Source organism: Coregonus clupeaformis, unplaced genomic scaffold (assembly GCF_020615455.1).
Source record: "Coregonus clupeaformis isolate EN_2021a unplaced genomic scaffold, ASM2061545v1 scaf0001, whole genome shotgun sequence".
NCBI classification, from domain to species: domain Eukaryota; kingdom Metazoa; phylum Chordata; class Actinopteri; order Salmoniformes; family Salmonidae; genus Coregonus; species Coregonus clupeaformis.
The window spans coordinates 1,534,004-1,561,051 of NW_025533456.1; the positions used below are offsets into that span (position 1 = coordinate 1,534,004).

General features: G+C 43.6%; 1 protein-coding gene across 2 annotated transcripts; it reads right to left on the reverse strand.

Annotated features, from left to right (window-relative positions):
• LOC123482972 (SLAM family member 8-like) lies at positions 1–25,956 on the reverse strand. 2 transcript variants are annotated; one of them, XM_045212228.1, is made up of 7 exons: positions 25,918–25,956; positions 2,980–3,083; positions 2,342–2,611; positions 1,218–1,325; positions 906–964; positions 704–748; positions 1–546 (listed from the first exon to the last, which is right to left on the reverse strand). In XM_045212228.1, exons 3-7 carry the CDS (start codon positions 2,595–2,597, stop codon positions 472–474), a joined length of 543 nt encoding a protein of 180 aa, XP_045068163.1. In that variant the 5' UTR covers positions 2,598–2,611; positions 2,980–3,083; positions 25,918–25,956; the 3' UTR covers positions 1–471. The 2 variants fall into 2 exon arrangements, with proteins under 2 accessions (XP_045068163.1, XP_045068162.1); XM_045212227.1 differs by having other exon boundaries at positions 2,793–3,083.
• Between the last annotated feature and the right edge of the window lie 1,092 nt (positions 25,957–27,048).

Below are 27,048 nucleotides of genomic sequence, written 5' to 3' on the forward strand. Positions count from 1 at the left end.
AAATCATGTTAACCACTATTATTGAACACAGAATCCATGCAACTTAATATGTGATTTGTTAAGCACATTTTTGTTTCCTGAACTTAAGGCTTCCCATTACAAAGGGGTTGAATACTTATTGACTCAAGACATTTCAGCTTTTCATTTATTATTAATTTGAAAAAATGTCTAAAAACTAAATTCCACTTTTGACATTATGGTGTAGATCAGTGACAAAATCAATTTTAAATTCAGGTTGTAACACAACAAAATGTGGAAAAATTAAAGGGGTGTGAATACTTTCTGAAGGTACTGTATATATGAGGAACAACAAAGGGAGAAGATTGCAATCAAGAAAAAAATAAGCAAAACTATTTCATAAATGTGCAGGTCGTGATAAAATTGAACAGTAACAACTATCTACAGAATGTAGCCTAGGGTGCAGATGATGCAGAGATATAAGGCCAATCCTATGACCACATCCTGCTCAGCTCACAGTACTTTCTGGTTGGCAGAAGACGGCGCTTTTGGGCGTCCAAGTTTGATCGTGTCATACAGAGTCTGCGGCTAAATGTGACAGACAACCAAGAAGAAACTGTTTCAGCATCATGAAAGGTAGACAATTTCCAATGTAGACTACATGGTCTGCCATTCACTCATAGACTGTTTTATTTAATATTTTGTTCAAAGACATCAGGTATGACCATTCATGTCTCGCTCTCACCTTGTTCAGTCTTGGGTCAGCCAGGTCATCCACAGTCCCTATTGTCTGGAATAAAAACAGAAATAGATACTTAAACCCATAAACACAATAGATGAACATTGCACCAAAACTTCAAAATACACAGCAATCAGAAATTACAGTAGGCTACACATACATGGGCTTACACACATTCAGATACATAATAATGGCAATGCATACTTACATCTTTAATTGTTGTTTTGCCCATAACATCCACATATATTGTGTTGTCAGTTTGATATTCTGTGTTTGACAATAACAAAATATCAACCAATCAGATAGATACTAAACAGGATATCCACAAACATAACCAGGAATTAATAAATGAGACAATTATGAGGCTCCTCTCTCCTTTTCAAATGTTCATAATATTCCAAAGCCAACATTTAAAAAAGCCTCTAATTATGCTTATGCAACATCATAATCATCCTAAGAATACTTGCAGAGCCACCTGAAATGTTACTTTATATAGTTGAGACCCCTATGCTGTGCATACCTGTGTTACGGCGGCCCCTGCACTTATACACTGCCACAGCTACAATGAGGATCAGCACCCCTGCGACACTCACTGACACTGCGATGCAGATGCTATACCACACCCGCCCTGTAAGATAGTCAATAATATCACCCATGTCAATGTTATGCTATTAGACCATACAGTATAACTACAGTCCCTGCCAAAATGATTTACACTCTTGGTAAAGATAAGCAAATGTTTTATGAGATTGGATAACACACTGTGAGGGATCTTAGACCATTCCTCCATACAGAATCTTTCCAGATCCTTGATATCCTTCGTCTGTGCCTATGGACTGCCCTCTTCAATTCAAACCACAGGTTTTCAATGGGGTTCAGAGACTGAGATGGCCATTGCAAAATGTTGATTTTTTGGTAAATTTCCTGGCAGAGGCAACCAGGTTTTAATCATGAAGTACTTTGAAAGGCTGGTTATGGCACACATCACCATCATCCCAGACATCCTAGACCCACTCCAATTTGCATACCGCCCCAATAGATCCATAGATGATGCAATCTCAATTGCACTCCACACTTCCCTCACCCACCTAGATAAAACGAATACTTATGTGAGAATGCTGTTCATTGACTACAGCTCAGCGTTCAACACCATAGTCCCCTCACAAAATCGTCACCAAGCTTGGGACCCTGGGACTTAACACCTCCCTCTGCAACTGGATCATGGACTTCCTGACGGGCCAAACCCAGGTGGTGAGGGTAGGCAACATAACATCCTCGCAAGGGAGGGTGCTGGAGTATTGGAAAAAGGGGTGCCAATAATTTTGACACCTAAAGTATCTTTTTGAGAAACTAAATCATTAATTGTTAAACAAAATATCTTTCTCTGAGCTATTGTGTTAGAATAAAATAATATAATTTCCCCTTTTTTTGAGCATACACTATAGCTCAGTTTTTGAAGTATTTATTTTGCACAGTCTTTTTTGCTCATCTTTATCAAGGGTGCCAATACTTTTGGAGGTGACTGTAAATGAAGCTCTAAAACATGTCTAACAGAATGTTAAGAGAATATTACATTATATATATATACATAAGCATATCAGCACACTGAAGTGTATGGAGTGGATTATTATGATATCTACTTACCTGGGGTGGTTGTGTCATTACTACACTTCACTGTTGTAGAGGCAGATTTCTCACTGACTAGGTTGGAGGCAGTGCAGGTTACACTGATGTCTCCGTCTGATGGTGACAGAGAGAAGTGTATCTGCTGGTCGTCCCTGTACTTCTCATTCCCTCTCTCCCAGGTGTAGGAGATGTTGGAGCAGACTGACACGTTACACAGCAGCCACACTGAACAGGACTGGTTGGCCAATAGCTTGATGTCCGTCTGGATAACCATCTTGGATATAGGCTCTGACCAACCAGGAGAGAGAAAGAGAGAGTTATAATCATTCTCCACCGTCTAGCAGATGATAAAATATCAAATGTAAAAAGTAAGATGTTGTCAATAACACTACAGTCACAGAGAATTAAATCAAACAATGAGAAAAAAGCTGATAGCTGCCTATCATGGACCTTAGTGCATCAAACTCACCCTGAACTGTTAGTCTGTATGTAGTAGTTGACTCTTCCCAATTTCTCTCATAGGTTGCAATGTAAGTTCCCCTGTCTTTTTCACTCAGATTATTAATGCACAGAGAGTGGTTCACTGGATTATATTCCACTTTCTCCATGTATTTAGGAGAGACCTTTTTGTCAGTTACTATTATTGTACTATTGACCTTCCAACGTAGTCTTACAAGCTCCTCCGGTGGTTCTTCTACAGGCAGGCACACCGAACCCCCCTTCAATCCATACTTCTCCTTTGGGACTTCAGCCCAGATCCCTAAAGAGAGAGGAATAGTTTGCACCAGTTTTTTCAGTGAGGGATAAAACAACAAAAACAAACCAGGCTAAGACATGAAACTGTGTTCCAATGTATTATTTCTCAAAACCGTTATTTTACACACAATACCCCATAATGACAAAGCAAAAACAGGTTTAGAAATTGAAGTTTATTAAAATTACAAAAACGGAAATATGACATTTACATAAGTATTCAGACCCTTTAAATCAGTACTTTGTTGAAGCACCTTTGGCAGTGCTTACAGCCTCGAGTCTTCTTGGGTATGATGCTACAAGCTTAGCACACCTGTGTTTGGGGGAGAGTCTCCCATTCTTCTCTGCAGATCCTCTCAAGCTCTGTCAGGTTGGATGGGGAGCGTCGCTGCACAGCTATTTTCAGGTCTCTCCAGAGATGTTCGATCAGGTTCATGTCCGGGCTCTGGATGGGCCACTCAAGGACATTCAGAGACTTGTCCCGAAGCTACTCCTGCGTTGTGTTGCCTTTGTGCTTAGGGTTGTTGTCCTGTTGGAAGGTGAACCTTTGCCCCAGTTTGAGGTCCTGAGCACTCTGGAGCAGGTTGTCATCAAGGATCTCTCTGTACCTTGCTCTGTTCATCTTTCCCTCAATCCTGCCTAGTCTCCCAGTCCCTTCCGCTGAATTACATCCCCACAGCATGATGCTGGCACCACCATGCTTCACCGTAGGGATGGTGCCAGGTTTCCTCCAGACGTGACGCTTGGCTTCAGGCCAAAGAGTTCAATCTTGGTTTCATCAGACCAGAGAATCTTGTTTCTCATGGTCTGAGAGTCTTTAGGTGCCTTTTGGCAAACTCCAAGCAGGCTGTCATGTGCCTTTTACAGAGGAGTGGCTCCATCTGGCCACTCTACCATAAAGACCTGATTGGTGGAGTGCTGCAGAGATGGTTGTCCTTCTGGAAGGTTGTCCCATCTCCACAGAGGAACTCTGGAGGTCTGTCAGAGTGACCATTGGGTTCTTGGTCACTTCCCTGACCAAGGCCCTGCTATCCCGATTGCTCAGTTTGGCTGGGCGGCCATCTCTAAGAAGAGTCTTGGTGGTTTCAAACTTATTCCATTTAAGAATTATGGAGGCCACTGTGTTCTTGAGGACCTTCAATGCCGCAGAATTTTTTTGGTACCATTCCCCAGATTTGTGGCTCGACACAATCCTGTCTCTGAACTCTATGGACAATTCCTTCGACCTCATGGTTTGGTTTTTGCTCTGACATGCACTGTCAACTGTGGGACTTTATATAGACAGGTGTGTGCCTTTCCAAATCATGTCGTGTCAATTAAATTTACTACAGGTGGACGCCAATCAAGTTGTAGAAATATCTCAAGGATGATCAATGTAAACAGGATGCACCTGAGCTCAATTTAGAGTCTCATAGCAAAGGGTATGAATACTTATATAAATAAATGTGTAAACATTTCTAAAAACCTGTTTTCGCATTACAAAATACAATGAATTATTATTCCCATAACATTGTTACAGAGAATCAGACAGATTATGCTACCCTCTCCCTATAGGCTACTTAGTTTATTCAAGCCTGTCTCAAAATACAACACTGCCCTTTTAAGACAAAAAAAATCTCTTTACCTGACTCGCTTTTCAAAGATGTCTAAAAATGTACAAATGTTGTGCTCTTGTAGGAAACAGACACTCCCGTATTGCTGACTACAAATTATGTATAAATGGACTGATATTTATTCTGTGTGGCAGTAGCGCGGCCGCATACGCACACAGTTTAGAGGGAACATTGCAGCTTAGAGGGAACATTGCAGTTTAGAGGGAACATTGCAGTTTAGAGGGAACATTGCAGTTTATAGGGAACATTGCAGCTTAGAGGGAACATTGCAGTTTAGAGGGAACATTGCAGCTTAGAGGGACATTGCAGCTTAGAGGGAACATTGCAGTTTAGAGGGAACATTGCAGTTTAGAGGGAACATTGCAGCTTGGAGGGAACATTGCAGCTTAGAGGGAACATTGCAGCTTAGAGGGAACATTGCAGCTTAGAGGGACATTGCAGTTTAGAGGGAACATTGCAGTTTAGAGCGAACATTGCAGTTTAGAGGGAACATTGCAGTTTAGAGGGAACATTGCAGTTTAGAGGAAACATTGCAGTTTAGAGGGAACATTGCAGCTTACAGGGAGCATTGCAGCTTAGAGGGAACATTGCAGCTTAGAGGGAACATTGCAGCTTAGAGGGAACATTGCAGTTTAGAGGGAACATTGCAGTTTAGAGCGAACATTGCAGTTTAGAGGGAACATTGCAGCTTAGAGGGAACACTGCAGCTTAGAGGGAACACTGCAGCTTAGAGGGAACATTGCAGCTTAGAGGGACATTGCAGTTTAGAGGGAACATTGCAGTTTAGAGCGAACATTGCAGTTTAGAGGGAACATTGCAGTTTAGAGGGAACATTGCAGTTTAGAGGAAACATTGCAGTTTAGAGGGAACATTGCAGCTTACAGGGAACATTTCAGCTTGGAGGGAACATTGCAGTTTAGAGGGAACATTGCAGTTTAGAGGGACATTGCAGTTTAGAGGAAACTTTGCAGTTTAGAGGGAACATTGCAGCTTACAGGGAGCATTGCAGCTTAGAGGGAACATTGCAGCTTAGAGGGAACATTGCAGCTTAGAGGGAACATTGCAGTTTAGAGGGAACATTGCAGTTTAGAGCGAACATTGCAGCTTAGAGGGAACACTGCAGCTTAGAGGGAACACTGCAGCTTAGAGGGAACATTGCAGCTTAGAGGGACATTGCAGTTTAGAGGGAACATTGCAGTTTAGAGCGAACATTGCAGTTTAGAGGGAACATTGCAGTTTAGAGGGAACATTGCAGTTTAGAGGAAACATTGCAGTTTAGAGGGAACATTGCAGCTTACAGGGAACATTTCAGCTTGGAGGGAACATTGCAGCTTAGAGGGAACACTGCAGCTTAGAGGGAACATTGCAGTTTAGAGGGAACATTGTAGTTTAGAGGGAACATTGCAGTTTAGTGGGAACATTGCAGATTAGAGGGAACATTGCCTGTGAGGATGAGTAGAAACCACAGAATGTTCATTTTAGAAGTGCAAGAGATGCAGTCTGGCATTGTTCCCTGATCTCTGTCAAAGAGTGACTAAAAAACATCTAAGTAAGTGACTGTAGCAGTTTTCCCCACAACACTTCAATATGATCCTCAACACTTCTTCGCCCCCTCAGTTTACTAAACGTTAGGGTCTAGATTGAATCCGGAACCGCACTAGCTGATGCTGTACAGTGGTTGATTTCACTTTATCGGAGGTGGAGCTGAGGTGGAGCATTAGAGTTTCAAATCCATAAGCGGCCCCCTGTGTTACCTTATTGCGGACACTGTCCATAATAACTAATATTTAACCCTGTAAAGACATTTGTTTATTATAAAAAGCTAAAATGTTGATACAAAAACCTGTCATTGGAAATAACAAAGTTATTTGTGGAATATTAGGTTTCTACATTGTGTAAAAGCACTTCCTATAGACAGGTTAGCTGACAGTCATGAAAACGATGCACACACTTCAATGGGTCAGAAAGTCTGTGTGTTGATGTGATTCTGGATGGCTCATTTCAGCTAGTTTTATCTTGTTCTTTATAACATGTCATGTTTTGAAGTGTTTTGACTCATGTCACTTCTATGCTAATAAGGCTCAAATTCCCTAGCTAACAAATAACTGTATTGACAAAGGTATTTATAACTAGCCAAAGATGGTTAATCTGTGCCGTTTACAGATGAAGCATAGTGGCAGAACAAGCAAGGAGCATGTATTTAGTGTCAAATAATAGTCTTGGATGGATCCTGCTTGATTCTGTAAGTAGAATTGTTTTAACTTGTAAACTGTGTTGGTTCTGTCTGTCTGTCATAGTTAGTAAGCTACCCAGTCTGCTTAAAAAGCGATTGCTACCCATTCACACTGGACGCAGGGCCAGCCACTTATTTTGTTCTCTGCAGATTACAACTCAATAGGAGGGGAAGTGGCTACACTTGTGCTAGGCAATTAGCTTAGTGTTATTACCACAACCTCTTTGTTCAGCGGCAGCTGTCTGCGGCAGCTGTCCCCAAAACAAAGACTGTCCCTGAAACAAAGACAGTTCTGCCAAGTTGTTCTGCGGGAGTTAGTCGAGGGAGGCCCCGCTCTCTCGCTTCCCCAGATGTTTAGTTAATTTCATTCCGATCTCATTTGCATTATTGTAGCCTTTTCTGTAGCCTGTCAACTATGTGTCTGTCTAGCCCTGTTCTCTCCTCTCTGCATAGGCCATACAAACGCTTCACACCGCGTGGCTGCTACCACTCTAATCTGGTGGTCCCTGCGCGCACGACCCACGTGGAGTTCCAGGTCTCCGGCAGCCTCTGGAACTGCCGTTCTGCGGCCAACAAGGCAGAGTTCATCTCAGCATATGCTACTCTCCAGTCTCTCGATTTCTTGGCACTGACGGAAACATGGATTACCACAGAATAAACTGCTACTCCTACTGCTCTTTCCTCGTCTGATCATGTGTTCTCGCATACCCTGAGAGCATCTGGTCAGCGCGGCGGTGGCACAGGAATCCTCATCTCTCCCAAGTGGACATTCTCTCTTTTCCCCCTGACCCATCTGTCTATCTCCTCATTTGAATTCCATGCTGTCACAGTCACTAGCCCATTCAAGCTTAACATCCTTGTCATTTATCGGCCTCCAGGTTCCCTTGGAGAGTTCATCAATGAGCTTGACGCCTTGATAAGTTCCTTTCCTGAGGATGGCTCACCCCTCACAGTTCTGGGTGACTTTAACCTGCCGACGTCTGCCTTCGACTCATTTCTCTCTGCCTCCTTCTTTCCACTCCTTTCCTCTTTTGACCTTACCCGCTTGACCTCATCTTTACTAGATGCTATTCTTCCACTAATCTTACTGCAACTCCCCTCCAAGTCTCCGACCACTACTTTGTATCCTTTTCTCTCTCGCTCTCCTCCAACACTACTCACTCTGCCCCTACTCAGATGGTAACCTTCGCTCTCTCTCTCCCGCTACTCTCTCCTCTTCCATCCTATCATCTCTTCCCTCTGCTAAATCCTTCTCCCTCCGGTCACCTGATTCTGCCTCCTCGACCCTCCTCTCCTCCCTTTCTGCATCTTTTGACTCTCTATGTCCCCTATCCTCCCAGCCGGCTCCGTCCTCCCCTCCTGCTCCGTGGCTTGACGACTCATTGCGAGCTCACAGAACAGGGCTCCGGGCAGCCGAGCGGAAATGGAGGAAAACTAGACTCCCTGCAGACCTGTCATCTTTTCACTCCCTCCTCTCTACTTTTTCTTCCTCTGTTTCTGCTGCTAAAGCCACTTTCTACCACTCTAAATGTCAAGCCTCTGCCTCTAACCCTAGGAAGCTCTTTGCCACCTTGTCCTCCCTGCTGAATCCTCCTCCTCCTCCCCCTCCCTCCTCCCTCTCTGTGGATGACTTCGTCAACCATTTTGAAAAGAAGGTTGACGACATCCGATCCTCATTTACTAAGTCAAATGACACCGCTGGTCCTGCTCACACTGCCCTACCCTATGCTTTGACTTCTTTCTCCCCTCTCTCTCCAGATGAAATCTTGCGACTTGTGACAGTTGGCCGCCCAAGAATCTGCCCGCTTGACCCTATACCCTCCTCTCTTCTCCAGACCATTTCCGGAGACCTTCTCCCTTACCTCACCTAGCTCATCAACTCATCCTTGACCGCTGGCTATGTCCCTTCCGTCTTCAAGAGGGCGAGAGTTGCACCCCTCATCAAAAAACCTACACTCGATCCCTCCATTGTCAACAACTACAGACCAGTATCTTTCTTTTCTCTCCAAAACTCTTGAGCGTGCCGTCTCTAGCCAACTCTCCTGCTATCTCTCTCAGAATGACCTTCTTGATCCTAACCAGTCAGGTTTCAAGACTGGTCATTCAACTGAGACTGCTCTTTTCTGTGTCACGGATGCTCTCCGCACTGCCAAAGCTAACTCTCTCTCCTCTGCTCTTATCCTTCTAGACCTATCTGCTGCCTTTGATACTGTGAACCATCAGATCCTCCTCTCCACCCTCTCCGAGTTGGGCATCTCTGGCGCTGCTCACTCTTGGATTGCGTCCTACCTGACAGGTCGCTCCTACCAGGTGGCGTGGCGAGAATCTGTCTCCGCACCACGTGCTCTCACCACTGGTGTCCCCCAGGGCTCAGTTCTAGGCCCTCTCCTATTCTCTCTATACACCAAGTCACTTGGCTCTGTCATATCCTCACATGGTCTCTCCTATCATTGCTACGCAGACGACACACAATTAATTTTCTCCTTTCCCCCTTCTGATAACCAGGTGGCGAATCGCATCTCTGCATGTCTGGCAGACATATCAGTGTGGATGTCGGATCACCACCTCAAGCTGAACCTCGGCAAGATGGAGCTGCTCTTCCTCCTGGGGAAGGACTGCCTGCTCCATGATCTCGCCATCACGGTTGACAACTCCATTGTGTCCTCCTCCCAGAGTGCAAAGAACCTTGGCATGACCCTGGACAACACCCTGTCGCTCTCCGCTAACATCAAAGCGGTGACCCGATCCTGCAGGTTCATGCTCTACAACATTCGCAGAGTACGACCCTATTTTACACAGAAAGCGGCACAGGTCCTAATCCAGGCACTTGTCATCTCCCGTCTGGATTACTGCAACTCGCTGTTGGCTGGGCTCCCTGTCTGTGCCATTAAACCCCTGCAACTTATCCAGAATGCTGCAGCCCGTCTGGTGTTCAACCTTCCCAAGTTCTCTCACGTCACCCCGCTCCTCCGCACACTCCACTGGCTTCCAGTTGAAGCTCGCATCTACTACAAAACCATGGTGCTTTCCTACGGAGCTGTGAGGGGAATGGCACCTCCTTACCTTCAGGCTCTGATCAGACCCTACACCCAAACGAGGGCACTACGTTCATCCACCTCTGGCCTGCTAGCCCCCCTACCTCTACGGAAGCACAGTTCCCGCTCAGCCCAGTCAAAGCTATTCTCTGCTCTGGCACCCCAATGGTGAAACAAGCTCCCCCACGACGCCAGGACAGCGGAGTCACTGACCACCTTCCGGAGACACTTGAAACCCTACCTCTTTAAGGAATACCTGGAATAGTATAATAGTAATCCTTCTACCCCCCCTTTACTACCACTGTCTTTTGTCTAAACTAACACCTGACTTATTTCACCTGCTAGCACTGACTTGTTTGAAGACATGTACGTATTGTGATCGAGATGTAGTTGTCCCTGATTGCACTGACTTTGCTCACAGCTGCTTGTTTGAAGAAGTGTACTTACTGTGATCAAGATGTGGTTGTCCCACTGGCTATCCTAAGTTGAATGCACTAATTTGTAAGTCGCTCTGGATAAGAGCGTCTGCTAAATGACTTAAATGTAAATGTATTTGTATATTTCCGTTAGGGAACGCCTCCACTGTGAAGTCCATGTGTGCACAGTAGAGGTTGAGCGGGAGTGAATATTAATTCCAGTCCTGTCTTGTCCTGTCAATATTTTTTCCCTTACTGTCCTGATCCCGCAACATTTCTATAACCCCGGAACTTTCCTGTCCCATCCCGATAAAAATCACTCCCGTCTCATGCTCATTTTAACAGGCAGAAATAACTTAATCCTTGCTGCTACTCTGTCTGTCCCCGCTCTGCTGCAGCATCGCATTAGTGGAATCCAAGACTGTTCTCAGGGCAAGCCTTGTTGTAGCTCGATATGTTCGAGTAGCGTCGGGGACAATTTTTGCATTTTAGCTAACCCTAACCCTATTCCTAACCTTAACCGAATTATCCTGAACTGCCAAGTTAATTCTCCTAACCTGCCAGGTTAATTTTCCTAACCTGCGTAATACGTCGAAAAGTCACTTCTGTTAGTCAAAACGGGGAGATGCCCTGTGAGAACAGTCTTGGTTTCCATTAATGCGATACAGCCGCTCTGCTTGTGAGTAGCCATAGCAACTGCACCGTTTGGCTGCTGCTCAGCGCTCAGTTGCTTGTACACAGCTGATAACAACCACATTATGAGATTTTGGCAATGAAGACAGCGCTTGTACTTACTTAGAGTCAGATGAACTCATAGATATGGACATGTGTATTTGTGCACTGCACAAACTCAATTCGACCTTGCACTCCTTCTAAACAACGCCATTTAAAAATAAACTTGTTGTCAAGTCTATAAAATTTAGTGCATTGTGTTCGTAATAGATTCTAGTTTTGGGAACAGGGAAATGTGATTGAGATCAGATATTATATCTATGAGAAAACTTGCAGAATGTCGGCCCAGTTTAACCTAGTTCCATCCTCTCCCACTACCTGTGACTGGACTTACTCCACAGGAGGTTTGGTGGCACCTTTATTGGGGAGGACGGGCTAGTGGCAATGGCTGGAGCGGATGAGGTGGAATGTTATCAAATACATCAAACACATGGTTTGATGCCATGCCATTTGCGCCGTTCCAGCCATTATTATGAGCCATCCTCCCCTCAGCAGCCTCCACTGACTTCCTCTCACTACAAATATTATTTGGTGGTGAGAAAATGTTATAAACGGATGCTTCAGCTTCATAGCCTCTGTGATGTGTCTGGGTTTTGCCTTCTGTCTGTTGTAACTATCAGTGTTGTAGTAGTGCCTGGGGAAGTGGGTATACTCTAATATTGCCAACATTTTCCCCAAATTTTTTGTGTAGGTCTACAAAGGAATGAAAAAATGATATGTGAAACAGTGAAATACACTCTGAATGACCTAAAATTATGAATCCCATATTGGTCTTTCACAGTCAAGCCAACCCAAGCTGTACTGTGCAGTAGGATAATAGTAGGCCTACTAATGAAACAGAAAAATGACATCAGAAATTCACAGGTTTCAGATTAACCCCAGATTTTTCAGGGTTTCGTTCTCAAAGTCACACTTTTTTTAAAATGGAAAAACAACACAATTGTATGTTCTAAGTCCATAACAATGCTTAAACCACATCAGGAGACCACTTCAGAGGTCTGGGAAAAATCTAAGAAATATAGATTTTTGAGAGTAGTTATACTTTAATTAAAGTGTGCAGGCACCTAGCACTACTGTTTGATTAAAGGTGTTTCTGTAGCACATGAGATGAAGTTTGCAAAAGAAATGGCCACTGGATTGACACAAATAATCACGTAGCTAGTTAACGTTTAATAGAGAAGGTTTTTTGGGAAAGCCTTTCCATCTACCAGAAGATAATTATGCCTATCATTAGCATCACAATAATTTTCCTGTTCCTGAATTGTTTAGATTCTGGATGTTTTACATCATATTATGAGGCATGTCTTACCTTTTTCTTTCAACTTTCTTTCATTCTCTAGCAGCCAAAGGCATTATCCTAGTCATATTAGCAACCCATGATAGCTGTTGCATCTTTAAATCCCCCCTCTTTTTAAGGGATATTTCCATCTCTGTCCATGAAACCGCTTGCATGTGCATTTTAGAACAGTGTTTTCCTACAAATTGCATTTTGAAACATTCACAAGTAGGCCTTTGCTGCGGCTAAAATATTAAGAAATAATAGTTTATCAACATTGTAAGCTAAACATTCCAATCTGTTCCATCAGCTCTATTGTTATAAGAGTCTAAGCCCTGAGAGATATAAGAAAGATCAGGAAACATTTGTTATTTTTTTGGGACATGTATTTAACCACTTATTTTTGGCACTAAACAGTCTCCATATACAAGTGAGGGAAAAAAGTATTTGATCCCCTGTTGATTTTGTACGTTTGCCCACTGACAAAGAAATGATCAGTCTATAATTTTAAAGGTAGGTTTATTTGAACAGTGAGAGGCAGAATAACAACAAAAAAATCCAGAAAAACGCATGTCAAAAATGTTATAAATTGATTTGCATTTTAATGAGGGAAATAAGTATTAGACCCCTCTGCAAAACATGATTTAGTACTTGATTTAGTTTCTTGTAGTTGGCCACAAGGTTTGCACACATCTCAGGAGGGATTTTGTCCCACTCCTCTTTGCTTCTCCAAGTCATTAAGGTTTCGAGGCTGACGTTTGGCAACTCAAACCTTCAGCTCCCTCCACAGATTTTCTATGGGATTAAGGTCTGGAGACTGGCTAGGCCACTCCAGGACCTTAATGTGCTTCTTCTTGAGCCACTCCTTTGTTGCCTTGGCCCATGTGTTTTGGGTCATTGTCATGCTGGAATACCCATCCACAACCCATTTTCAATGCCCTGGCTGAGGGAAGGAGGTTCTCACCCAAGATTTGACGGTACATGACCCTGTCCATCGTCCCTTTGATGCGGTGAAGTTGTCCTGTCCCCTTAGCAGAAAAACACCCCCAAAGCATAATGTTTCCACCTCCATGTTTGACGGTGGGGATGGTGTTCTTGGGGTCATAGGCAGCATTCTTCCTCCTCCAAACACGGCGAGTTGAGTTGATGCCAAAGAGCTCCATTTTGGTCTCATCTGACCACAACACTTTCACCCAGTTCTCGTCTGAATCATTCAGATGTTCATTGGCAAACTTTAGACGAGCATGTATATGTGCTTTCTTGAGCAGGGGGACCTTGCGGGCGCTGCAGGTTTTCAGTCCTTCACGGCGTAGTGTGTTACCAATAGTTTTCTTGGTGACTATGGTCCCAGCTGCCTTGAGATCATTGACAAGATCCTCCCGTGTAGTTCTGGGCTGATTCCTCACCGTTCTCATGATCATTGCAACTCCACGAGGTGAGATCTTGCATGGAGCCCCAGGCTGAGGGAGATTGACAGTTATTTTGTGTTTCTTCCATTTGCGAATAATCGCACCAACTGTTGTCACCTTCTCACCAAGCTGCTTGGCGATGGTCTTGTAGCCCATTCCAGCCTTGTGTAGGTCTACAATCTTGTCCCTGACATCCTTGGAGAGCTCTTTGGTCTTGGCCATGGTGGAGAGTTTGGAATCTGATTGATTGATTGCTTCTGTAGACAGGTGTCTTTTATACAGGTAACAAACTGAGATTAGGAGCACTCCCTTTAAGAGTGTGCTCCTAATCTCAGCTCGTTACCTGTATAAAAAAGACACCTGGGAGCCAGAAATCTTTCTGATTTAGAGGGGGTCAAATACTTATTTCCCTCATTAAAATGCAAATCAATTTCTAACATTTTTGACATGCGTTTTTCTGGATTTTTTGGTTGTTATTCTGTCTCTCACTCAAATAAACCTACCATTAAAATTATAGACTGATCATTTCTTTGTCAGTGGGCAAACGTACAAAATCAACAGGGGATCAAATACTTTTTTCCCTCACTGTACTGTTTACTTCCATTACTTTTTTCAACTGGTACTGGGGACCTTCAGACGAGTCTTATGAGGCCTGTGGGTGGCCTAGAGTAAAACAATTGACATGTTCGTGAGAGTCTCACTTTTCCACAGATGGGTCATTTAAGTGTGTATCCCAAACTGTTCAGATGTAAGATGCTTGTGGAGCAAAACTGAGAACCGCATCATGTTCATGAGAGTCTCATATAGGGGTCACAACAGTTTTTAGGCAAAACAGTTCAGACTCTACAGACGATTTTGTGAGAAGACCGATTTTCGGGATGTCTCATGGTCTGACAAACACTGCTCTGGCTCTGTCACCTTTCATCGCAGATGCGGAAGTGTGACATAGGCGGCTGAGGTGGATTGAGTTGCATCCGATACAAAAAACATATCTTTATCTTAAACTGACGGATTTCTATGGGGATTTTTTTATTAGGCTAATTATATTTCCGCGGGGGTGTGGACATCTATCTTAGGTTTATTAATTGATACAGCGTATACCTCCACTACACTACTTTGATACAGTGGGGATTAAGAAGTGAGTATATGCAATGCCCACTGAAAAATCTGTGGGTATACACTGTATACCTGGCGACCCGTCATTCAGGGCAGGTGGTGAGCCCCACATTTGTAGCAAACATTTTTTATAATAATAATAAGGTGTTTCAGCCTAGCTCAGTGCTTTCTGTGGTGGGGCAAGCCAGCAGAAAATATGGAGCCTTGCGCCTTGATTGGCTATGTGTTCTGTCACTCATGGGGACACCACGTCAACGCCAAGTCTAAGAGTAGACATTGACAATTCAAGCCCTTTGGGTGCTCCATAGAGTTACATTAGAAGTGCCCTTCCAAGAAGGCTCAAGGTCATTGGCCACAGATAAAATGATGTCAAATCACGTTATATGTACAGTAGCTTTGATTGGACTGATCATGTCAACATCTTACTTTCAAAATCATAGCTAGCAGTCATCATCATGAATACAGTTGACAATCTACTGGCATGAAGATAAATAATGAAGAGAAATTATAGATAAAATGTTGCTCATCGGCCATTGGACATAAACATTACACAACAAGTTGGAAATCGCAAATTCAACAATTAGTGGTTTGGAGGGAATCGGTGACAGTGGCTAACTGCAAGCATTGCAACTGGGAAGTCGGGAATAAATTAGCTCTGACTGGGAAAATAAGTCTGGAATGGTCATCCAACTCGGAATTGTAAATCCGGCCTCTTTCTCTTTCTTTGATGATAAAATTTGCCCACGAAGGACCGCCACGCCACCTTCCTGTTCAAGTGAGCACAGCACAACAAGGTGTGTCCAAAAATGTCTTGTATGCTGCTGCATAAATTATGTAATATGCCAGGGAGATATGTATACTGTAAGTGTATGTTGTGTAGTAAGCTGTTAGTAGCCCATGTGCCTCACCCTAATAATTTGGTCTATTTTCACCTCTTAATTTCACCTACTGTTTTGACTTGGTGGTGCACATGTACCCTATAACCTGTTTTAGAGAAATGTAATCATCGAATATTGTAAGAGCTTTCATTGTCTGCTTATATGCCCCCTTTATTTATCCTACGGTTCTGACTTGGTGTTCAGGGAAAACACTGTAAGAACGGGCCATGTTCTGAATTCTGTCGCTGTACATTTCAAAAGTGCTGAACAAATAGTTATATTGACTATGTCCGTCGTAGCTCGCTCATTAATGTCTTTATCGAAATTACGGATTGCCTCTTATCCACTTGTCGTCCCTTTATGCCATAGTTTGTACATCTCAAATGTCAGTAGAAACCACATTTGTTTAAGCAAGTCAGCCTTATCAGCTATGTTTTTTTAAAGGCAGTAAATGAAGATGAATTGACTGTTTCGCAGAGGAACAAGGCTCCGCTGATAGCCAGGTGTAGCAGTGGTAAGGTGTTGGGACTGCTGTTGGGACTCTGCTATTGGGACAGCTTTATGTAGGCCCAAACAGTTTGTGGGCACCGTTTGGCACCGTTATAGTGCAATTCATGTATTGTTTAGTGTTGTGCTGTGTAGTGACTTTGCTGGCATGCATCCCACTTTTTTTGTTTGTTTGCCCCACCAAGATTTACATGCTAAAATCGCCACTGACTCCACTACACCACTAGTAACTATGAATTTGAGAGACAACAAGTGCTCATTGTTCAAATGTATTTATGTTTTCAATGAACATAGGAGACTAAATAACTCTCTCTCCTCTGCTCTTGTCCTTCTAGACCTGTCTGCTGCCTTTGATACTGTGAACCATCAGATCCTCCTCTCCAACCTCTCCGAGCTGGGCATCTCCGGCGCGTCTCACTCTTGGATTGCGTCCTACCTGACCGGTCGCTCCTACCAAGTGGCGTGGCGAGAAGCTGTCTCCACACCACGTGCTCTCACCACTGGTGTCCCCTAGGGCTCAGTTCTAGGCCCTCTCCTATTCTCGCTATACACCAAGTCACTTGGCTCTGTCATATCCTCACATGGCCTCTCCTATCATTGCTACGCAGACGACACACAACTAATCTTCTCCTTTCCTCCTTCTGATAACCAGGTGGCGAATCGCATCTCTGCATGTCTGGCAGACATATCAGTATGGATGACGGATCACCACCTCAAGCTGAACCTTGGCAAGACGGAGCTGCTCTTCCTCCCGGGGAAGGACTGCCCGTTCCATGATCTCGCCATCACGGTTGACAACTCCGTTGTGTCCTCCTCCCAGAGTGTGAAGAGCCTTGGCATGACCCTGGACAACACCCTGTCGTTCTCCGCTAACATCAAGGCGGTGACCCGATCCTGTAGGTTCATGCTCTACAACATTCGGAGAGTACGACCCTGCCTTACACAGGAAGCGGCACAGGTCCTAATCCAGGCACTTGTCATCTCCCGTCTGGATTACTGCAACTCGCTGTTGGCTGGGCTCCCTGCCTGTGCCATTAAACCCCTACAACTCATCCAGAATGCCGCAGCCCGTCTGGTGTTCAACCTTCCCAAGTTCTCTCATGTCACCCCGCTCCTCCGCACACTCCACTGGCTTCCAGTTGAAGCTCGCATCTGCTACAAGACCATGGTGCTTGCCTACGGAGCTGTGAGGGGAACGGCACCTCCGTACCTTCAGGCTCTGATCAGTCCCTACACCCAAACGAGGGCATTGCGTTCATCCACCTCTGGCCTGCTGGCTCCCCTACCTCTGGTGAAGCACAGTTCCCGCTCAGCCCAGTCAAAACTGTTCGCTGCTCTGGCACCCCAATGGTGGAACAAGCTCCCTCACGACGCCAGGACAGCGGAGTCACTCACCACCTTCCGGAGACATTTGAAACCCCACCTCTTTAAGGAATACCTGGGATAGGATAAAGTAATCCTTCTATCCTTACCCCCCCCCAAAAAAAAAAAAACATTGTTAAGTGGTTATCCCACTGGCTATAAGGTGAATGCACCAATTTGTAAGTCGCTCTGCTAAATGACGTAAATGTAAATGTAAATAGATTGTCAACAATCTAAGCCAAGCCCATCTGTTTTACCCTATAGTTGTGCACACCTCGGTTTTGTTGCTAACGACCAACCCGTCTATTGAGATGCATTACATTGAAAAGTGTACACTGTTTCTTTAAGAGCATTATGTTTGTCATTGAGGACATGCAAGAGATCAGAGATTCCTTATGATCATTGATTTCCTGAAGAAGCTATCACAGTGGCATCGTTTCAGCTAAACCTAGGGTATGGCAAAGGATATAAAAAGAAATTAAGCTAATCTACTGCATTTCTACACAATTTAAAAACTCTAAAATGCAATTTGCAGAACAGCAATATTGACTCCAGCCATTATCACCTTGTTGCTGTAGCATCATTCACCTCAGTCAATGGGGGACTTAACATTCTACAAAAACATGTCATAATGTCATACAGGAATTAACTGCCTGCTACACACTAGCTCAGCACAAGGATTATTTTGTACCTAAACATGTCGCCTGCCTTCCCGCCTTTCGGGCGACTCCCATTGTTAGGGCGACATGAGCATCTCGTCATTATATATTGTGCTCTGCTGTCAATATTAATAAAGCCAGCCAGCCATACAAACAGCCTCCCTCCCGCTCCCAGGCGTCCGCATGGTCCTAAACTCAGTTGGCGTTTAACCGCTAAACTGCAAAAGCCTTCTAATAGCGATTGGAATTATTTTAGTTATTTCTGTGCCCACAAATGTTTGGATATAGGCATGCTGGTAATTAAGTAACCAGGGCCCGGTTTCCCTAAATAATCTTAAGGCTAAGTTCATCGTTAGAATCTTAGAAGGACCATCGTTGAATCTCCGAGCTGTTTCCCAAACCGTCGTTATTAATTTTGTACTTGAAAACGCTCATAATCTAACGCCTGTCAATTGAGTGCGTCGTTAGATGCTGTTTTGCCCTCCCGCGTCACTTTATACACAGAAGATCTCCGCTAAACATAGAATCACATGGTTTATCATCGCTCTGTGACCGCGGATAACTTCTGAACAAAGTTGACTTCAAATACAAAGTTGCCAATGTCTTTGCAATTGATACAAACAAGCGACGTATAAAAACATGCTTGAAATGAAAACCGAGATGACTGCAATAACATTTAAACCGTAGGCTATAGGCCTATTTCAATCCTATTGAAATAACTACATTTCATGTTCAAACAATTTAGTTCAATTTTGCTACTTGTAGTCTACTGTCTGTAATTTGTCTGACTATGTTTCATGCAGAGCACATGCCAATTTGCCCTTCCAGTCTCCAAAGTGCCTTTTAATTTCCCTGAAAATGTTTATTTTTTTGTCTACATTAGGCCTATTTGTTATTTTTCAGAACCCATTTCCCGCAAATCTCATCTATGCTTCAGAACCAAGAAGTTGTGGGTCTTAATTGTTGACCAATGGCCAGTCATCAGCATTGGCAAGCAAAGGCTGACGGGCATATCCAGATTAGTGACCAGAAAGAGTTTGCTTAATTTATTCCAGTTTTGCCAGCAAAAACAGAGTAGACCTACGTTTATCATGAATTGAAAATACAGTTTAGCAATCTACTATCTACTCTATTGATCATGTTCATATTTCAGATAGGCCTATTTGACTGGCTACTGGCTACATGTCTAAAGATAGGCAGCTGTAATATCGCACTGCCTTCAATATTATGGGATGAGGATGTAACATATTCTGTCAAATGTATTATGCTATTTGTGAGGAAGAACAGGGTTACCCGACTGGCAACGAGCACTCTGCAGGCAGGCTGCCCTCCAAAGTGATGGCGCCGTGGAGACAGAATATGCTTTCCATCGGATCCTGCATCCTCAGCTACAAGTAGGCCTTATGATTTCGCTTGCTCTGGACGCCAGAGAAGTGACATGATAGCCTATATTCCTAGTTGATATTGGCTGCTTACATGAATGACTTTCAGCTCCAAATGCAGGTGTAAAACGCAGTATTTCTGTAGTCTACTGACTTTTGAAAAAAATGCATCACTATTTATGGCTGTAATGACAGACTACATTTGCGCAGCGATTGTGTGCGGATGTTCGCGTGTGTGCATGTGCGTGTGCAGGGTCGCAAGTTTTGTACCACACATTTTTGGGGTCCCATGGGTCAAAAAAGTTTCAAAACCACTGGGATACATGATAGTGGCAACAAATGGTGAGGGGTTCGATATAATAATGGTAGGCTACAGTATTTCTTACAATCTTCTATTTTGACTGGAATTGTGTTGGTCATTGTTAATAAGTGCAGCATTTATTCAAGTTCACAATAGTTTTGCAAAAATACTTTACTCATCAGATTCTGCTGCATTCCCCTCTTCTTGTAATAATTTATCAATGAGTCTGTGACCCAGGATTTTTGTTATTGTTAGGGGGTGGCCTTTTTTTTGTTTGAGCAAATGCCCCCCCCAAAAGGTCTGTGCAAGGCCCTGCTAACATGGGTGCAAGAATGTGCCAAATCGGTGATTTAGGCCTAGTGCATTTTCATTGGGTAAGCATTAAAATAAGCCTTAGCCGCCTCAATATTTGCAGCTGTAGGTCGTAATATCTGTCTAGGAGCTGATCCATCGTCAGTATTGTGAAATAATTCTAATAGTAAGGTAAGATTTGAATGGAGAAAGCTGATCAGAGCAGAGCTTCCTGTCTTTCGGTTGGAAAAGACATTACATCTTCCTCCATTGTAGGAAATGGTTAGGGTGAGGGGGTGTAACTCCATTTTAAGGTGTGAGCATAGAGATTTATAGAGATCGCAACGTTGTATCCGTCCCATTATGGCGTCTGTGAGTGCACAGACAGCACCATTGAGGCCATCTCCATTTTTAAGTAGTCCATTTTCTTCTTCTACTACTTCTACGAGTTGGTAAATAAACTGAAAGGTTGTATAGTGCCACCTATAGTGTGTTGTTTGAACAGGTATAAAGCCAAGTTTGTATACAGTGGGGAAAAAAAGTATTTAGTCAGCCACCAATTGTGCAAGTTCTCCCACTTAAAAAGATGAGAGAGGCCTGTAATTTTCATCATAGGTACACGTCAACTATGACAGACAAAATGAGGGAAAGAAATCCAGAAATCACATTGTAGGATTTTTTATGAATGTATTTGCAAATTATGGAGGAAAATAAGTATTTGGTCAATAACAAAAGTTTCTCAATACTTTGTTATATACCCTTTGTTGGCAATGACACAGGTCAAACTTTTTCTGTAAGTCTTCACAAGGTTTTCACACACTGTTGCTAGTATTTTGGCCCATTCCTCCATGCAGATCTCCTCTAGAGCAGTGATGTTTTGGGGCTGTCGCTGGGCAACACAGACTTTCAACTCCCTCCAAAGATTTTCTATGGGGTTGAGATCTGGAGATCTGGAGACTGGCTAGGCCACTCCAGGACCTTGAAATGCTTCTTACGAAGCCACTCCTTCATTGCCTGGGCGGTGTGTTTGGGATCATTGTCATGCTGAAAGACCCAGCCACGTTTCATCTTCAATGCCCTTGCTGATGGAATTATGTTTTCACTCAAAATCTCACGATACATGGCCCCATTCATTCTTTCCTTTACACGGATCAGTCATCTTGGTCCCTTTGCAGAAAAACAGCCCCAAAGCATGGTTTCCACCCCCATGCTTCACAGTAGGTATGGTGTTCTTTGGATGCAACTCAGCATTCTTTGTCCTCCAAACACAACGAGTTGAGTTTTTACCAAAAAGTTATATTTTGGTTTCATCTGACCATATGACATTCTCCCAATCCTCTTCTGGATCATCCAAATGCACTCTAGCAAACTTCAGACGGGCCTGGACATGTACTGGCTTAAGCAGGGGGACACGTCTGGCACTGCAGGATTTGAGTCCCTGGCGGCGTAGTGTGTTACTGATGGTAGGCTTTGTTACTTTGGTCCCAGCTCTCTGCAGGTCATTCACTAGGTCCCCCCGTGTGGTTCTGGGATTTTTGCTCACCGTTCTTGTGATCATTTTGACCCCACGGGGTGAGATCTTGCGTGGAGCCCCAGATCGAGGGAGATTATCAGTGGTCTTGTATGTCTTCCATTTCCTAATAATTGCTCCCACAGTTGATTTCTTCAAACCTATTGCAGATTCAGTCTTGCCAGCCTGGTGCAGGTCTACAATTTTGTTTCTGGTGTCCTTTGACAGCTCTTTGGTCTTGGCCATAGTGGAGTTTGGAGTGTGACTGTTTGAGGTTGTGGACAGGTGTCTTTTATACTGATAACAAGTTCAAACACGTGCCATTAATACAGGTAACGAGTGGAGGACAGAGGAGCCTCTTAAAGAAGAAGTTACAGGTCTGTGAGAGCCAGAAATCTTTGCTTGTTTGTAGGTGACCAAATACTTATTTTCCACCATAATTTGCAAATAAATTCATAAAAAATCCTACAATGTGATTTTCTGGGTTTTTTTTCCTCAATTTGTCTGTTATAGTTGACGTGTACCTATGATGAAAATTACAGGCCTCTCTCATCTTCTTAAGTGGGAGAACTTGCACAATTGGTGGCTGACTAAATACTTTTTCCCCCCACTGTATTTACTGCCACCTGCAGTTATGGAATGTTTTCTCATGAGTATAATTAATTGTCTGATCCCTCCTGGTGACCTGATGTAGTTATGTGATCTTTCCTTAACACATAGGAAGTCCCAACCAGTTGACTACTTCAAAATGGGGAGTCCTCAATGGCTCTTCTCATGCTAAAACTGGCTTTTGGGAACTAGAGTCCTCAATAAATCTCTATGTGTGTGAGCATGACTGTGACAAGAAACTGAAAACCACTTCCTGTTGACTGAGTTCTGTGCTGAGAATAAGTGTTTGAAGTTCTCAAGTGTGAAGGTGCTCTGTATCTGAATGACTGTATTTCCATGGCAAGAAATAATCAACTTTCTCAGGCCCAGATATATAATAACATGTAAATGGAACTGAATCATGTCCAGGTTGATAGACATTTTGCAACTAAATGCTTTTTTGTGTCTCGGGTAGATTTAGGTTCTTTAAAAATAATTTAGATATTTTTATTTTATAATATCTCATTTTTATGATCTCCAGCACAATACCAGTGTGTACCAGTGGCGGTCAGTGCCGTTTCAGATGAGAGAGTGTTTTTTTTTTTTATGAGCATTGCCTTATTTCTATTACAGCATATTGGATGACTGTCATTCATATTCCATTGACCCAGTTAAATGTAACAGCGATAGGTTTAGGCTACTACATTTATTTATTTGACCTTTATTTAACTAGGCAAGTCAGTTAAGAATAAATTCTTATTTACAATGACGGCCTACACCGGCCAAACCCGGACGACGCTGGGCCAATTGTGCGCCTCCCTATGGGACATGATACATGATACTAACGTAGGTGTGCACAGGTTGAGAGACAAATTTGATGTGACAGACAGAGACACATGTACAGACAGTGACATTCAATACCGTCTTGCACACTCTTGCCTGCATCTAGCTGATAGTGTGTGTAATCCTTAGTCCAACAGTTGCAAACAAGAGTTTCTATTGGACAAATTCAGGTATGTTTATCACCGTTTTGTTCAGTTTGCTTCTGTTTAATAAACGTTTTTCAGCAGAATTGGTGGAATGAATACACCCCTGATCACGCGTAAACACAGTTCACAGTTTCATAGCAGCCATGTTGTATTCCTTCTCGCATCTACGTAATGCACTCTCCTCCTTTCACCTCTTCCCATCACTTGTGGACTTCAGTGCACAACACATCAGCTGTATGTGACCAGGCGGAAAAAACATTTCCAAGCCAAACCGCTACACACAGCCTACATCGTTGTCACCATATTAGCCAAAGTAACGTCATAGTCAGCATAGCTAATAGAACTAACACCTTAGTAAATCCGCTACAATTATGCAGTAATGTTACAGTCTACAGTCAATAAGCAGTTACACTGGTGGGCCCGGTGGCAATAAATTAGTAAAACAAAGCTTACCTTGACTTGGAAGAGTTCCAGTGTTGTGTTGGATAGTCATAGCCAGCTAGTTAACATAGCATCCCTCTGTTTGAGCAGGGTGTTTCAGTAGGCTAAACTAGCTAGCTGCATTTACTAGCTAAGTAAGTGAAACTAAAAGTTTTTAAAAAATGACAATGTATCTCTCTCTCTATTTCTCTTACTTCTCCTTCATTTAGGAAGAAAATAATTTGTTCAAAACTGTTCAACTATTTCCTTTCTCTCTCTTTGATTCAACTACTCACCACATTTTATGCACTGCAGTGCTAGCTAGCTGTACCTTATGCTTTCAGTACTAGATACATTCTCTGATCCTTTGATTGGGTGGACAACATGTCAGTTCATGCTGCAAGAGCTCTGATAGGTTGGAGGATGTCCTCCGAACGTTGTCATACTAGTCTATGGAAGGGGGTGAGAATCATGAGCCTCCTAGGTTTTCTATTGAAGTCAATGTACTCAGAAGAGGATGGAAGCTAGCTGTCCTCCGGCTACACCATGGTGCTACCCTACAGAGTGCTGTTGAGGCTACTGTAGACCTTCTTTGCAAAATAGTGTGTTTTAATCAATTATTTGGTGACATGTGATTATATTTAGTATAGTTCTATCTAAAAATGATAACTTTCGCGTGTGTGCATGTGCGTGTGCAGGGTCCTCAATAAATCTCTATATGTGTGAGCATGACTGTGACAAGAAACTGAAAACCACTTCCTGTTGACTGAGTTCTGTGCTGAGAATAAGTGTTTAAAGTTCTCAAGTGTGAAGGTGCTCTGTATCTGAATCACTGTATTTCCATGGCAAGAAATAATCAACTTTTTCAGGCCCAGATATATAATAACATGTAAATGGAACTGAATCATGTCCAGGTTGATAGACATTTTGCAACTAAATGCTTTTTTGTGTCTCGGGTAGATTTAGGTTCTTTAAAAATAATTTAGATATTTTTATTTTATAATATCTCATTTTTATGATCTCCAGCACAATACCAGTGTGTACCAGTGGCGGTCAGTGCCATTTCAGATGAGGGAGTGTTTTCTTTTTTAAAAATTCTTATTTACAATGACGGCCTACACCGGCCAAACCCGGACGACGCTGGGCCAATTCCTTTAAGAGTGTACTCCTAATCTCAGCTTGCTACCTGTATAAAAGACACCTGGGAGCCAGAAATCTTTCTGATTGAGAGGGGGTCAAATACTTATTTCCCTCATTAAAATGCAAATCAATTTATAACATTTTTGACATGCGTTTTTCTGTTTTTTTTGTAGTTGTTATTCTGTCTCTCACTGTTCAAATAAACCTACCATTAAAATTATAGACTAATCATTTCTTTGTCAGTGGGCAAACGTACAAAATCAGCAGGGGATCAAATACTTTTTTCCCTCACTGTAAGACTGCTGAACAGTTAATCAAATGGCTACCCAGACTATTTGCATTGACCCCCTTATTGTATTCTTATTTATTCTTATTTGTTTTGCACTGACTCTCTTGCACAGCCTCGATGTACACTCACTGGACTCTAACCACACACTCACACGTACTACACTGACACTCCAACACTCACAGACACACACAGACACACACACACACACACACGCACGCACGCACACACACACACACACACACACACACAAACTGTACATATATTCACATTCCCTCACACTCCTCCATTATGCTGTTGCTACTATCTGTTTATTATCTATGCATAGTCACTATACCCCTACATACAGTGGGGGAAAAAAAGTATTTAGTCAGCCACCAATTGTGCAAGTTCTCCCACTTAAAAATATGAGAGAGGCCTGTAATTTTCATCATAGCTACACGTCAACTATGACAGACATTTACATTACATTTACATTTTAGTCATTTAGCAGACGCTCTTATCCAGAGTGACTTACAGGAGCAATTAGGGTTAAGTGCCTTGCTCAAGGGCACATTTACGTCATTTAGCAGACGCTCTTATCCAGAGCGACTACAAATTGGTGCATTCACCCTATAGCCAGTGGGATAACCACTTTACAATTATACTTTTTTTGTTTTTGTTTTTGTTTTTTTGGGGGGGTAGAAGGATTACTTTACCCTATCCCAGGTGTTCCTTAAAGAGGTGGGGTTTCAAATGTCTCCGGAAGGTGGTGAGTGACTCCGCTGTCCTGGCGTCGTGAGGGAGCTTGTTCCACCATTGGGGTGCCAGAGCAGCGAACAGTTTTGACTGGGCTGAGCGGGAACTATGCTTCCGCAGAGGAAGGGAGCCAGCAGGCCAGAGGTGGATGAACGCAATGCCCTCGTTTGGGTGTAGGGACTGATCAGAGCCTGAAGGTACGGAGGTGCCGTTCCCCTCACTGCTCCATAGGCAAGCACCATGGTCTTGTAACGGATGCGAGCTTCAACTGGAAGCCAGTGGAGTGTGCGGAGGAGGGGGGTGACGTGAGAGAACTTGGGAAGGTTGAACACCAGACGGGCTGCGGCATTCTGGATGAGTTGTAGGGGTTTAATGGCACAGGCAGGGAGCCCAGCCAACAGCGAGTTGCAGTAATCCAGACGGGGAGATGACAAGTGCCTGGATTAGGACCTGTGCCGCTTCCTGTGTAAGGCAGGGTCGTACTCTCCGAATGTTGTAGAGCATGAACCTGCAGGATCGGGTCACCGCCTTGATGTTAGCGGAGAACGACAGGGTGTTGTCCAGGGTCACGCCAAGGCTTTTCGCACTCTGGGAGGAGGACACAACGGAGTTGTCAACCGTGATGGCGAGATCATGGAACGGGCAGTCCTTCCCCGGGAGGAAGAGCAGCTCCGTCTTGCCAGGGTTCAGCTTGAGGTGGTGATCCGTCATCCATACTGATATGTCGGCCAGACATGCAGAGATGCGATTCGCCACCTGGTTATCAGAAGGGGGGAAAGGAGAAGATTAGTTGTGTATCGTCAGCGTAGCAATGATAGGAGAGGCCATGTGAGGATATGACAGAGCCAAGTGACTTGGTGTATAGGGAGAAAAGGAGAGGGCCTAGAACTGAGCCCTGGGGGACACCAGTGGTGAGCGCACGTGGTGCGGAGACAGCTTCTCGCCACGCCACTTGGTAGGAGCGACCGGTCAGGTAGGACGCAATCCAGGAGTGAGCCGCGCCGGAGATGCCCAGCTCGGAGAGGGTGGAGAGGAGGATCTGATGGTTCACTGTATCAAAGGCAGCAGACAGGTCTAGAAGGACAAGAGCA